Source organism: Neopsephotus bourkii, unplaced genomic scaffold (assembly GCF_033783945.1).
Source record: "Neopsephotus bourkii isolate Nb327-2 ecotype Australia unplaced genomic scaffold, CSIRO-AGI_Nbou_v1 NB_1749, whole genome shotgun sequence".
Classification (NCBI taxonomy): domain Eukaryota; kingdom Metazoa; phylum Chordata; class Aves; order Psittaciformes; family Psittacidae; genus Neopsephotus; species Neopsephotus bourkii.
Window position 1 is genome coordinate 4,737,438 of NW_026902223.1, and position 15,084 is coordinate 4,752,521.

At 42.9% G+C, this 15,084-nt stretch overlaps 1 protein-coding gene across 3 annotated transcripts; it reads right to left on the reverse strand.

Annotated features, from left to right (window-relative positions):
* Positions 1–202: 202 nt before the first annotated feature.
* On the reverse strand, positions 203–9,275 carry PCTP (phosphatidylcholine transfer protein). Of its 3 annotated transcripts, none has more exons than XM_061377466.1 (6): positions 9,028–9,275; positions 6,453–6,570; positions 3,169–3,248; positions 2,680–2,851; positions 1,934–2,001; positions 203–1,444 (listed from the first exon to the last, which is right to left on the reverse strand). In XM_061377466.1, the coding sequence occupies exons 1-6, from the start codon at positions 9,172–9,174 to the stop codon at positions 1,379–1,381; spliced, it is 651 nt and encodes a 216-aa protein (XP_061233450.1). In that variant the 5' UTR covers positions 9,175–9,275; the 3' UTR covers positions 203–1,378. The 3 variants fall into 3 exon arrangements, with proteins under 3 accessions (XP_061233450.1, XP_061233451.1, XP_061233452.1); XM_061377467.1 differs by lacking the exon at positions 9,028–9,275 and adding an exon at positions 8,810–9,014; XM_061377468.1 differs by lacking the exon at positions 9,028–9,275 and adding an exon at positions 8,724–8,831.
* Between the last annotated feature and the right edge of the window lie 5,809 nt (positions 9,276–15,084).

A 15,084-nucleotide genomic window follows, 5' to 3' on the forward strand; every position in this document is an offset into this window, starting at 1 on the left:
TATTGAATTCTGTAATGGCTTCTGAGTCAAAAACACTTGAAAAATGCCTAAACTGCTGGCAGGAAGCTCTTCAGAATACATGGAATCCTACTTAGTTATTCATTCAAAAGCCTTTAAAAAGCAGCCCACAATATCAGGCTGCATCTGTGACCTGCCCAGCATGGCCACTGTTGAATATGAGAGAAGGAACAAGAACACTGCATGGATGGAGTAATAATTTATTGGAAATGAATATGTACACAAAGTATAAAGGCAATCACTCCAACCATTTCTTTTTTAACAGGACAGAGCTACCCCAGTACAAGAATTGTTCAGTAGCAGGATTAGATTCAGTAACAATGCAGAACAGGTTAAATCCCTGAGATTGAGGCCCTCTCATCTTTTATGCACTCCAACACCTCTCTGCCCCCTGCAAAGGTGCTGGAAATGTAATTTCCTGCTCTGTTGTGCTTTCAGTGGATCATCATCCAAAATTACAGTTCCATTCTTCACAGCAGCATGAAATTTCAAATGCAAGCAAGCCAAAATTTCACATCAGGTTCAGTCACAACCAGTTGCAGGCATCCAGTTTAAAATTACTTCCAGTCTCAAACTGGTACCCAAGCTGCTTTCTAGATACGGTACTGACTCTGAAGATATAACTTGTTCCCATTAAATTAGATGTGGAAGCTAACTCCTCCTTTTTTTCCTAGCTGGACACAGCTAATGGCTTTTACTTTGCATACAGGGGTACTGAGATGTGAATGCAAGGCTTTAGGCACAAGTCCTTTTAGCTCTGGACTTAAAGCCACTATAAAGAGGCATCATAACGTAGAGCTCCAGTTCCTGATGTAGACTTCTAGTAATTTACCTGCATGTCCTCAGCATTTTATAGGTTTATAGCACACAGTTTACTAATTGAAAACTTGATCAGCAAAAGTGTTTCCTCCTCAGCAATGCCAAGTTCCATTACCCATTTTCAGTAGGCAACCACCCTGCAAGGCCATGAAGGCAGACCCAGGCATAAGACATGCAGAGAATTTTCAGTCCAAGTTCAGATGTTTCTCCTTGCAAGATCGTTGTCTCTTGTCCAAGGATGCAATATTTGAGACAACAGAACTCTTCTGGCTGGCACGTGACAATCAGCAGAAGCAAAGCATGAGGGACAAGGCTCAACTTATGTTCTTTCCAAAGGATGCAGCTGATGCTGCTGTTACCTTGTTAGTGGCTAGCTCTTCAGTTGGAGATAGAAACAAAGATCTAATCAAATTCAAGGCATAAACCAACTATAATAAATTTTTTTCCAATATTAGAGGTAGATTTTATCCAGTGTAATACATCATAGCCACTCCTGAAAGTGCAGAGCTCTAGGAATTAAGCAACTGAGATCAACTTTGACCTACGTGCTCTTAGAATAATTATGGCAAGCTTTCTGTATATCCTTCAAGAAAGCAGGCACGCCACTCTGTAAAGAGAAAAGTGGAAAAGTCATTCTTGCATAATGGAGTCAAGAAAAACTATAAGCAGAATAAGAATTCCCCCTCTATAGATAAAAGCCTTTAACTAATTCAGGACAATTCTAAGATGTGGTACGAGGCAGCAGACCACTCCTTTCATACTTCATGAACAGACTGCATTATTGAAGTTTCCTTGTGTTAAGGCTATTCACATATGCTCTGGAAGAGGGGTTTCTTGGTTTTGTTGCAGAAATGTAACTGCCTGGTTGACTAACCAAGGGAATTTGATAGGACTTTAAAAAACAAAACCAAAAATGAAGACAACTGCAGTGAGAGCAGACAATAACGATTCTCTAAAAATGGGACTCTGTTACATAGGTCAGTACATCATTTCAGAAAGAAAATAATTCTACCCACCATGCAAAAGAAGGTACTGTTTGAATGCACTGTTTGAAACAGATTAGCCAAAGACAGTTGTGCTGTCAGCCTTTACTTACCCTGGCAGCCCAATTCACCAGCCATGATGGAATCATGCCACCAGGATTATCAAAATAGTACATATACACTAGAGAGGAGAGAGAAGTTACCAGACAGTTATCCAGCCATAGCCCATTTCTGTAACACCACATGACAGAAACTGTTGGTGTGCATGACTGAAGCACCAAGTACAACAGTTCTGCTCTCATTTCCTCACAAAATAGTCAACTTATGCTGAAATGGAATGTGAAATAAGCACAGCCATTCCCAGGTAACCTCTGAGAAGCTGGAGAGTGCCGGAATATTAACTTAGACTACTGCAAACTATTTTAGGCAGCATGTCTTTTAAAATAAGATTGTGTTTAAAGGACTGATCTCAGACAGGAGTCAAGCTCTAGGCAAACCCTTTAATCTATACATCTGTCAAACCTGACACTTAAATCATTGCTGAGTTCACGAGACAGCAGCTGGCATCAGACTCTACCCAACTGAGCTGCCTGGCAGGAAGAGAAATGGGGGGGCCAGAATGAAGTGGTCAGTATTTCATTCTTAACTACCTAGCCCATTAAATAAAAGATTCTTAACAGCAGCATGCTGCACTGGGCATTTCTAAAAGCTTCATTTATTTTAAAGTACTCCCAGCGCTCAGTACATCCACTTTACAGTACCTGGGTTTAGGTTAAAATTTCCAGTCTTCCTCTTTGTGCGGCTTGCTAATACATTCTTTGGCTACACGACTTCTGATCACACTTTCTTGACCTCTTACCTTTTGATCCGGTCTTGCCATCACTTTCAATTGCCAGGCTTTGTTTGTAGTTTTTAACTCTGATAATACCGGGCTTCTCAGGGCACTGAGGAACAGACACACTCCGAGCTAACACAACCCAGACCTTCCGCCCAGCAACATCCATCTCTCGGCATTCACGGATATAGACATACTGTGTTCAAGTTGAGGAGGCATGTCAAAACAGTGTCAGTTTGACAAATGATGAATTGACAAGTGAATTCCAACACAAATACCAGCCCCTTCAAGTTATTTCTTATGCTTCTACAGGATTCAATCCAGTTATGTGAGCTTTAGTTGTGTGTAGGAGGAGGCACCCCCACTCTCCTTCATGTTATACATATTCGTGTCACACAATGACTGCAAGACCTTAGAGGATGTGCAGCAGAGCAGTAGAATCAGTACACTGTTGAGATCCCTGGATGACCAAGTGACAAAGAGTGCAAGAGAACAAAAAACTTGAAAGGATACATCTCTGTTTGAGAGGGGGAAAGGGTACTTCACTTCCCAGTAGATTACGTTTTCACCATCATATGTTTTCTCATGCAGTTCTGCAGTTGAAAAAGGAAGACTGTGAGATATTTTTAATTTCTATTGCAACAGGACCAAGAGCTGCTCAGATTTCTGACATGAACACATTTTACATGGCATCCTTATATCAAAATTGATATGTACGTAAAGTTGTAGCAGTAGGAGGCATTAAAGAGAGTTCTGTATCAGGACTGTGCAGGAACCAAACACACAAAAATAAGTGGCCTGATTTTCTGCTGCTGTTGAATTAGTTCATGAAAGACCCAAACAAACCACAAAACCAGAACAATTCTGGGGGGAGGCAAAATCAAATTCCTTTCAGACAGTAAGCTCATCCACAGCCTTTCCCTCTTAAAGCTTTTCCCTCATATGTCCATATTCTGTATAAATCTAAGCCACAAGTACAGTATGCTTTTTCACAAGCATGTCACTATCCTTGTAAATGATTCTGAGTTAACACGGAACTAGGACAAGCACTGCTTGTCATGTAAGAAGAGGTCTTACATGAGGGATTAATGAAGTTTGGAAAAGCTATTAGGAATTTCACAGCAGTATATACAGGCAACAGTGAACAAGAAGCTTGAGCAGTTTACAAGCCTTCATCACACCTTCAGCCTGCCTGGAAACTTAGTCAGAAGGCAACTGCATAGGAAAACAGAAAGAAAAATCTAAGAATAGTCCCTAAATCATGGCAGTGACTCAGCCAGACAGTAGTGTGGCAAAAAGGAGAAGAAAACAGTTAAAACCAAACTACATAATGGAGTCTGAAAAGCTGTTTATTGTACGGCTTATTCCCTTGAGGCAGTAACTGCCATTATCAGGTGAACAGACCTGATAAGCCATGAAGTTCAGCTCGATGAATTCCTGTCTGTTAGGGTCTGGTCATTACCTGAATGCATTATCATGGGTGTGATCCAGAAAGGTGGTTCATATAAACAGAGTGAGCTTTCCTCCTTTACAGCAGACTTCTGCCTGAGGTACTGTGTATCCTGCAGATGTAATGCACCTGCACATCACTTTCAGTGGGAGGAGTCTTTGGAAAACAAGGCTGAACAGCCTGATATTCTCATTGTTAAGGAAGGGTGTCACTGATGGGAGACTCTTCCCCTGTGTAATATGTTCCAAACCTGGCTTCTGCTAGCATGCCCTGCAAGTCAGCTGTCACCCACAAAACCAGCTCTTCTGCTCCAGGTTGGAGCATTTTGCTATCCACCAGAGGTCAGTGGAGCACTGGTATATTAGCTTTACTTTCATTCCTAACTGTAGAGCCAAAGTTTCTGAGGCCTCAGGCAAACCCCTGGAAGAACAGATCAAAGCACAACAATCTACAGTACTTGTAGGAACCCTTTCTATACCTGCTTCTAGTCAGGCCTTCAGAAAGAGTTTTGCTGAACATGACTAGAGGACAGAGATTACTTCCTCTTATGACGCGTGCAGAAGCAGTTACCTTTTCAGCTAAAAAGGCAGCTACATCTACTCTGGTCACATTTTTATTTCAATGCCAGACGGCAGTTCAGCAGAGAACTCTTCTTTGCACTGCCATTATTCATAGCTCTAAGAGCAACAAAGAATATAAACAGCAAAACAAAGAGCAAGAAGGCTCTGAATCAAAGTGGTCTGTTTTTTCTCCCTGAATATGAAAGAAAACCTGAGCTTGTACCATTAACACTGAAAACAGTTGCTGGCACTGTTTCATCCCGTGTACAGTTCTGAAGAATGGGTGGCTTTGCGTCAATTGTTAAGCAAAAAGGAAAGCATTAACATGTTTGTGACCTTCCAAGAGTTAACTTCTGTGAGACACTGGACTTGAAGTACCAGCACAAGTACAAATTCACAGATGAACATACGATGGTCAGCAAGGATGTAAACGCCAGCTCTGCAACATCAGTTTCAGGGTGTAGCTTCCCTGAACTGCTTCCTTTCCTTTCTTTAAGAAGGCATTAAGGAAAAAAAGCAGTATTTGTTTAAGAAGGATTCAGTTCTCCTAAATGCACTTGACGACTACTGAAGTAACTCAAGATAACAGTATTTTTACATCAGTATGATAATGTCGAATCCACTCTGACTGTTGTTTCATTAATGGCAAAGTGACCTTTGCTATAAGAAATCCATTGCCTATTTTGACAAATAACACTTACTAATGAAGACACAGCTTCTTAAGCTTGACCAAGTACTGACATGAGTCAAATATGTGGTTCTATACCCATACAGCCAAAGGCATCACCAGCAGTCATTCCCCACAGAGCTGTCCTAGAATTAACAAGCACAACATTTAACAGTTCTTTGGTTTTCCTTTGTTCAGCAAAACATTCTGACCATGTTTCATTTTTATTGGCCTGAACTGACTTCAAGCACAGGCTTAACAGGGAAAGGCTTCCCATCTTTAAAATAAATGGATTATTGGATGCTTACATCAGCTGAATCCTTGCCCTGTCACTGCTGACTTAAGATGTTTTAACATCATACAGATACCCAGGTTCAACTCCCCTTTTCATAGACAACATTAAATAAACACAACTAAATTAGTTATTCCTTTCTCTGTAAAAGCCCAGAGTCACCAACTGTTCTCTCAATACATCCATTTCTAATTGTTACAGGTGCCAAGAACAACCAATACTTTCAGGAAAAGGCATTCCATCATGTACCAAGCTGGTACAAGCCAGAGGAATATTTTTCACAATGAGAACAATCAGCCATTGAGATAATTCCCCTGGGAAGTTGTGGATTCCCCAACACCTTTTAAGAGTGTCCACCCTTTTAAGGTGGACAGAGTGCTGGGCTATCTTGTCTAGCCTCTGCTTTTGCCAAGAAAGTTTGGACCAGATGATCCTTGATCCAGTCTGGTGTTCTATGATTCTGTGACTGCACTGCTCCACTGAGATATGCAAAAGACACAGAAGAGGTACCATCTCCATTGCTCCCCAGTACCTCTACTAAAATTTAACTAAGGAATTACAAGTAGAACATACAAGGTGCTCCAGCATAAAAAGTGACGCCAATTGTATGCTTTAATCAACATGGAATTCATTCCAGAAAAAACGTGTATGGTGATGAATGTTAGTGTTCACCTGTGTATTTGCAGAGTGCAACCTTATCCCAAAAGATACTTAAGTCTGGCTCAAAGTCTTTGGATGCAGCAGCTTCAAATACCTCTGAAGAAACTTCTGGTAGGAAGAGTCAATGTAGACATAAAGCTTGGATTTAAATGGCCTAGAGGAGCTTACCTTTAACATACTGATCCCACTGCTTTCTGAAATCCAAGTCCATATAGACATCCACACACAGCTTTGGGGAGCAGTCAGCAAGACCACCAAAGATTTTATATTCATAAAGTCCTGATTGCTGTGGAAACAGAATGGGGAAAGGAAAAATCACACAGGAAAGGGAAGCACTCTGCAGCAGGGAGAACAGCTGAAGGAAGTTAGGTGGGGCACATACTACAGATCTGCCCAAGAGCTGTGAAAGAAGCGCTCAAAAAACAATGCAAGATCCAGTCTTTAACCTCTTGACTTTTTGATCTACACATGAAAGTGTAAATCCAGACAGGCTGACCTGCCCTGACAATGGTTGCTCCTTCCCTTACACCAGTACCCTTTTACTTCGTAAGTCGCTCCAAAGGGAGCATGTTTCTTCACACACATTCCCACTTTTCATCTCCTGTGGTCAATGTAGAATAAATCCTGCCCACACCAAAGCTTACCAGAAGCATTAAATTCCTGTGGCAAAGCCTCCAGACCCTCCATAACATGCTTAAGAATCTCAGGTAACCTCCCAGGAGGTTACCAAGTACTGCACCATCTGGAATAAGCTTTCCAGCAAAGTAAGTGTGCTTATCCCTCAAGCTGTGATGTAAGAATGCTTTACAATGTTCACACTTATATACAATGCACTGTTATAGCTGCCTTCAATATGTATTAGCTATTTTCTTTCTGAAAGCTGTCTGCAATAAAGGGGTGGGGTGCAGGATATCTCCTGTGTTAACACTTTTAATGTTACTTTCAACATATGGAAACTCCATCTGCGCCTATAGAACATTTGTACTATTGTTAGTACCAGTTCAGGACTAAATTAAAACAAAGAGAGTATTTTGAATATACAGTGTAGGAGTCAAATTCAAGCATTCTCAAGGGAAGGAAGGGATTATACAACATTCTGTCACTGAATGGTTGATTTTTCTTCTTCCCCTCCCCTTCACAAATCAACCTCAGAAGATGAAGAACTGATACACTAAAAGATAATAGTTCTTCAGCTATTCATCTTTACTGTGGCTTCACTGAAGCATCAATCACAAGCTTCCAACCTGAACTGGTCAGCCCCACACACTCTTACAATCTTTGTTAAAGGCATTCACGTTTATTTTCACAAGGAAAAATTCATTTTTAAAGTATTACAGCTGAAATTAAGCCAAGACCTTACAGCATATGCCAGAGCACAAAATTTGGGGCTTCATAAATGTTCTTTCTGTTCTTTTATTATGGCTGCATCTTGAGAGGCAACAAACCAAGCTCACCAAGACCTTTCATTCTGCAGTCGATATGCAAAGCTTGCTGCTCATCAGCACACTCACCCATCCTCTGCATCCTTTGGCTTCCTCTAATCTCTTTGATAGAAGAAAGCCATGCAGCCGTTTCCTCATTTAAGCTGTCAGAGCCTGCCTCAAAGACACAGAAGTGTCTGCTTTGTGCCTTAGTGAGGGCAGGCTACAGTTCCACACTTTTAGGACAACAAACTATTACATTGTATTGCTTGTTTCTAAAGCTTTCACATTCCACCCTACAGCAGCTGGAAGTGGCTGGAATACTTTTTAATTGAGGTTTATCAAAAGACACATGAACAATATAGATCTTTAAAGCACTTTTGTTATAGGCAAACGCTCCATCAGAGGTTAAAATAGAGCTGTAGCAATGTCATTTACTGTCACATTATTCAGAACTCACTAGAGAGTGCAGGTGTTGCACTATATATTGTGCTGACTTAACATATGGGATTCTACCTTACATTCAAAGGTAGGCTCCTAATGTCAGTTCAGTCATTCTTACATCTGTAGCCTTCAAGTTCTTATACTGTCACTCAAGACAGATCAAGAAATTATGGTGTTCTCTCCCAATCTATTTGTACCACTGCTAGACAAATCATGGCATATATCATTAAATATGTTCTACTAGAAAAGGGAGGATTTTGCTAACAGTATGAAATAACAGATTTGATTTGAGAAGTGAACAGTACACCCTACAGGAGGTAAAAGAGACATTCAATAAAACCAACAATGTACAATAAGAAAGCTAAACCAAGTGTGGAACACTTCAGGTTTTCAATCAGTGGGTTGGAACACAGCACGCAGCTGGAAAACCAATAGGAAATGTAACTGCTTTCTTCAGTTTCCCAGGCTACCACTGCTAGAGTGGACTCGCAGAGCGAACACTCCGTTAGGCCGGGAGCACCTTCCCGCAGGAGCGCCCCCGGCACCGGCTGTTAACGAGCTTTCAGGGCCTCACCGGGTGCGGGTTTCCCAGCGCACCGCCTCTCAGGGTGGCGTTCACCGCAGCGGCGCCGCTTCCTCATCAGCATTTAATAGCATTACTCTGAAAGCTGCTTTCCGGCAGCCCGGAGAAACAGAGCCGAGGCCGGGGGCACCTGGACGGGCAACGGGCCCCATCCCGCCCTGTCCGCGGCCCGGCGGCTCTACCCGCTCCTCTGCCCCAACCCTCCGAATCCCTCTCCCCGCTGCGCGCCGCAGACTCTCCCCGAGGGGCTCAGCGCCGCGCAGGGTCCATGCACGGCCGCCCCCGGCCCGCCCACCTCATCGTACAGCCGGTAGATCCGCACGCCCATGCTCTCCACCAGGAGCTGCCAGGGCCCCCCCGCCGCCGGCGCCGGCTGGTCCAGCTCCCGGCAGGCGGCCAGAAACTGCTCCTCGGGGAAGCCCCGCAGCGCCGGCGCCTCCATTCCCCGCAGCGGCGGCGAGCTCGGGGCCAATGGCCGGCACCGCCCCTCCGCGCACCACGACCGGCCCCCGCCGCGCCCCGGAGCCGCCGCGTAGCCGGGAGAGGGCTGCGGGGCCGGGGCGGTGCGGTGCGGGGGGCGGAGGATGTAGGGTGCGCCGGGGTGAACGTTCCCGCTGTGTTTCATGATAAGGTATCGGTTTGTCAGCCGCGCTTGGGGAGGCGGTGTTTAAATGGCTCATGTCCGGGGCCAGAACGCGGTCAGGTTCTGCTGGTGTGTGAGTCAGAGTTTGGCTTTTTGGGTGTCCCCCCAGACTGAGATTGAAGAGTCTCTATGAGCACGTGTATTTTTGTATATGTATTTTCACATTTTAAAAAGCAGTTTTTCTTATGGGCGGTTCATATGAGGAACTTAAATAGGAGATTTCAGTTAGATTTAAGGAAGAAATTCTTTACTATGAGGGAAGTAAGGAGCTGGCACAGGGTGTCCAGAGAAGCTGTGGCTGTCCCATCCCTGGCAGTGTTCAAGGCCAGGTTGGACGGGGCTTGGAGCAACCTGGTCTAGTGGAAGGTGTCCCTGCCCATGGCAGAGGGGCTGGAACTAGATGATCTTAAGATCCTTTCCAACCCAGACCATTCTATCATTCTATATATAATGCACCCATACACATTGTGCAGCAGCTGGTAAGTGTGTTGGACACAGGTACACCCTAACCAGCTTACAAAATAGGCAGCAAAGAGAGACAGCCCTGGCCCATGGTGGACTGGGATGGACAGGATGGAAGGGGACAAAACTGCCACGGGTCTGAGCTCCTGGGCAGGAGGAGCTCACTGATGGGGACACTCCTCACATCCTGCTTAGGCTACTGCTAATGACACCACATATAACAATATGCTGATGTGTGAGGCTGGCACAGGCAGTCAGTGCATTCAGGTCATCAACATGTGAGAGGCTAAAGCAGGTATTCTCCCTGGGGTTGTAAGCCTGTTTGCATTCCAACTTTTTTCTTCTAATTCCTGTGAGACTTTCCTGTTGGACAGTGTGTCTTCAGAATAAAACGCAAGCCGCTCTGAGCTATGGAACATCATCAAACCTACTGACTGACAAAGAGCAGATTCTCTAGTGCAACGCACTGGGTAGTAACCTCTGTGCAAGGCTGGCAAAAGTTAGCTTTTTCTAGCTCCCTGCCGAGTGGCTGAGTTCTTTGACAAAGAGTTCACTTATGTCAGCTGTCCTCTCCAGTTCCAAACAATTGGTTTGCAAGCTTAGCTGAACATTTCTGGCTGACTGGTTTGGACACACAGGCTGAGCATTCGCGCACAATCCACAGAACTTCTGGAGAGAGAGTTTTGGCAGAAGGCAAGATGGTACCAAACAACCTCCCCCCAGCATGTATATTTGATGCCAGAATTTGCCCTGTAGCATCTTCCTAAAATAATGTCCCTAACGGTTGCCAGGTCTTTGCTCTCACACTACCTGCTCTCACCTCCCAATGAAACTCCTAGGCAAACATTCCAGTTCTTGTGTTTTGACTTCTGTCATATGTTTACATGTATTATGACCTTTTATTGTTAATATTTATACAATATATGTAAAATATTTTGGCTTGTTTGTGTTCTTTGTGAATTACGATGGTGTGCCCACCAGCCCAGCTGGTTCTCCAAAAACATGACGCTTCTTATGGCTGAAGCCTTACAAGTAAATTCTTGATGGAGCTAAAGTGACTTCAGTAGAGCTGTGCTACTCAACCAGGTGAGGACCTGCTCTTTAAAATGGAATATGAGACAATGGTGGAACTGATGTAGTTTATCTTGCAGAAATATCTCTTTAAGTGGTAGTTTTGCAGTGATTTTATCAGATTTCTATCGCACTTTTAAATCCCATTCATGGTCTGAACTAGGACTCAAATGAGACACAAAGAGCTTGTGGCTCTTGTTTGTACACGGATGACTTTCACCCTGTTTGAAAAAGGAGAACTTGTGAGTCAAAAGCTAGTGTTTCACAGGCAGCAAAGACGTGTGCCTGTGGGATTACATGACCTCTTAAGGAGCCTTATTTGTGCAAAAGGACTGAAGTGCTCATAGCTCAACATTGTTTTTTTGTTTTACAGTAGATCTTTGGCATCATATTGTTGTGCACATGGCGTAGAGTTGTACATTGGCTACGGCTGCCTGGCCACTCCCTCCTTCCCCTGACGATCTCATGGAAAAAGAGATTTATCTCCCAAGGCTACTCCAGGGACCAAAGCTTTCAAAAAGGACATTACTATGTCCCCTTTTTTCTTGGTAAAGAAGGAGTGGTGATTACTAAGAAAGCACAAACAGTTCTGAAAGGAGACTTTATTTTCTATTTTCTTGTATGTTTACGTAAGTGTTATTATTTATCACTTGCATGTCATAAGACCTTAGCTTAGGGACAGAAGCTAAACTTTGAACCCAATCCCTTTAATATCTGCACCATTAGCTAGTGGGCTGTAGTCTTGGGGGAGTTCAGACACAGCAGAGACCAATGTCCTAGAGCTCTATCCCAACAGACAGGGAGATAGCAACTGCTTCAAGGCAGCTGGTTCTGGGAACACGAACCCAAGCTTGATCACAGCTACCAAAGGCAGCCTAGCTACAGCACGATCCAGTCCCACACATGGATCAGGACCTAAATACTATCTGAATGAAAATAGAGGGTTACTATTCTAGGGCAATGAGGGGGAGTTTCAAAAGTGCCCAGGACTTGACCTGCATACTTAGTATTTCTTAGGTATACATCTGCTGCTGCTTTCAGTGGGAAATGATACCTCAAGGAAACTTGCTGATCTGGGCTGTTCATGGGATTAGCACACCTAAATTGCCCACCTGTTTTTTAGAATGGAAATAATCTGTATTACTTCCACCCTTTCTGAAATCAGCTCTGAGTAATCCACTGAATTCTGTGCTGTGGCATCAAAGCAGTGAACAGGACAACTCCTCCATCTGAAAATCATGTGGCCAGAAATGAAAAAAGCAACATTCTGCATTGAAGTTTTCAGGCCTCACATGACTTTCAGTGTTTGCTTTGGATATGGGTATCCATATGTGAAAGTGCTACCAGCTATATTGTGTTTTCCTGCATCTGTCTCTGTGTGGCACTGGTGCACTTTGAGAAATTCTTGAAGATGAACTAAAGATGTGGGATTTTGATGGATTCTACTGCTGTGCAGATATTTATATACTACTGTCATTCCATTTCACTCAGTGTATTCCAAAAATTTTGCAAAAGTGCTGAATAGTCCTGACATTTATGCAGCATGCACTTTCATATTTTTATTATACACAGCCAGACCAATTATAATCTTATGCTACTGTTGTTTGCTTGATTGCATTATGTAAAAGCCTTTCTTACAAATTGTTTTATGACTTTTGCAGCTTGCAAGAAGCAAATTCTTCATCCAGGAAGCTGGAAAGTAACAATAGCATCTCCCAGGATAGCCATGCTTGTGCAAGGCAGTCTATATTCTCCTCTGCTGCAGGAGTCAAAGGGAAATCTGTTTTTCCAACACATAAAGAACATGCAGAAAATCCAGCCTGTCTGACACACAGAGATATGTATTGTATATATTTTATCTAAAAATATATTCTATATATTTTCTATTCCTGCCTATGTGTATAGGCAGGAAGGGGCAAACAGACTGCAAAGAACTAGCACAAGACATGCACTGTTCAAGCTGTCAGAAGAGGTTTTAAGTGGCCATTAAACACTAGCTTGCAATAGCCTTCTTCATAGAGTTGAATTTAACCCCAAACTAGGAATCTATCTGTATTATCTAGTTTCAACAGAGCTCCATTCAAACAGAAGAAGATTCAGAGAACAGCTGGAGTTCTGCTGTTTTCCTGACTGCTACTACTCAATATTATTTACCTTTAATATGCTGGATTCCTGGTGTTAGGACCCATCTCTTCATTTGGCCATGTTTACTTTTGATTTACACCTTTTAGCCACATTCTCTCCCAGTGCAAATAAACTGGAGACTGTGAGGTGCAACCCATCTACCTGGCCTTGAGGAAAGGGGCAACTTTACAGCTTCCCTATAGGAAAGAAGGGATTGCACTATCAAATCATCTGCATGACCTAAAATGAGTCATTCAGAAGATAAGCAAGGCTGTTTAGATCTTGACTTCATTTGGCAAATGGTTGTCACTACCACACCCTCTCCTTTCCTAACTTGTTTATGTGGATGTACAACTATTTCTAAGCATTTCCCTTAGCATGTGATGCTAATGCAGATGATATGGATGGGAAGCTCTCTTTTGTGGGAACAGTGAGAATTCGGCTTACTGCAATAATGCTTTCTTCTTTTCCTTAATTCTTCTGTAGATCAGACACATAATTTACTGCTAATCCCATATGAAATCATCTGTTCTGCAGGAGAAAAACCTCTGTATGTAGCTACATGCAGTATGTTAGATATAAATTTAGTTCCAAGGATTGCAGTGGAGTAGGACAAAAAAAAAAGACTCATTAGACATGGTAAAGGCTAAAGAATTAAAATTAACATAAAGGAATTAGGAAAAAAAAAAAAAAAAACAAACCCCAAAACCCCAGAAATAAACCATAGGTTTTAAACAGTAACATTTCAGTGAATTCGTAAGACAACTTCTCCATCTCTTGACTAGATAATTTTCTTCAAAATATACTTCAGATGAGCAGAGAAGTTTGGTTTCATGTTCAGATCTTGGGCTGAATGTAAAATGGAATGCTTTGTGATATGCAGAATGTCAGCTAAGAGAATCTGAAGGCTTCTTCTGACCTGTATATCTGTGTATCAGCAGCCCCTGAACACTACTGGCGAGTGGTGATTTCCTCATAATTCTTTCCCTTCTCACCAGTGTTCCCAAGCTGTCTAGAGCCTTGTTTTAAAGGAAGTAATCCAACCGATGGCCTGTGTATGGTAGCTGACAGCTCGTCATTTTCTGTCTGCTGCCAGAGTCAATTACAGTGGTTGATCATCCATATTCATTGGAGTGAGCATTAGAAGAGGGAACAGTGTGTGCCATACCCACTGGCAGAGCACGGAAGTGACACACAAAGCATCTTGACATCACCCACTACATGAGCTTGGGCAAGTCACTTTTGCAACTCTTTGTCTTCATTTCCCTCCACGTCTTTGTGCCCAGGTGGGAAACCAATAAAAGCCCTCTGCAGAGCCATGGGAAGAGCTCATTCCTACCCTGACTTAAATCTCAGCTGAATCCACTGGATTCTACTGCAGTAACCTCTAAGAAAAAGCACTGTTATGGTGAAATTACATTGTCTTGTCTTTGTTACCAGGTTTCCTCCTAGCTCAGCCAGAAAGCTAAGATTCAGAGACTCCAGTTGGCTAAAGATTCAGAGATTCTGTAACAGACTTGTGCTAGCTTCAGGGTTTGGCTTCTGCTGGTGTGGTGCATCCCTCTGTTAATGAAAAGCACACAACCACATAAGGAATGCATCTTTTCAAATGTGAACTTCATGTAATTATGAAAGCAGTAGGAGATAAGAATAATTGTTTTCAGCTCCAGATGTCCTGTCTTCTTCAGCACTGCAGGAAGATCAAGTGAAAGTCGAGTAGGGGAATAAGGAAGTTCAAATGCACAGCAGGATAGCTGAAATTGACCAAAGTATGGGTAAGATCTAATGGAGTTAAAAGAAAATTCCTTTCCATATTCCTAGTCACCAAGGAGGTTTCTCACTATCATTATAAGCACATTCATTTCATGAGCCTGATTACTGAGTGGGTGGTTTGCACAGCTATCAACCAACAGGGCTGAACTCCCTGGTGCTGGAAACTGGTTTAATGAGAGGGGAGCTACAACGTTTTATGTTCTCTGGTTTAACTGGCTTTGCTAAGAACTCCATTCCCCATCACGAAACACATGCACAGCAGGACATGGTAAGGACCAT

What these genes read in the sequence shown, in the direction of transcription:
- PCTP (XM_061377466.1), bottom strand. Translation starts at nt 9,174, where the DNA reads ATGGAGGCGCCGGCGCTGCGGGGCTTCCCCGAGGAGCAGTTTCTGGCC. An exon ending in TCTACCGGCTGTACGATGAG is followed by an intron (nt 6,571 to 9,027) that starts GTGGGCGGGCCG and finishes CTGTTTCCACAG; the next exon opens with CAATCAGGACTTTATGAATA. An exon ending in TCCCCCTCTCAAACAGAGAT is followed by an intron (nt 2,852 to 3,168) that starts GTATCCTTTCAA and finishes ACTTGAACACAG; the next exon opens with TATGTCTATATCCGTGAATG.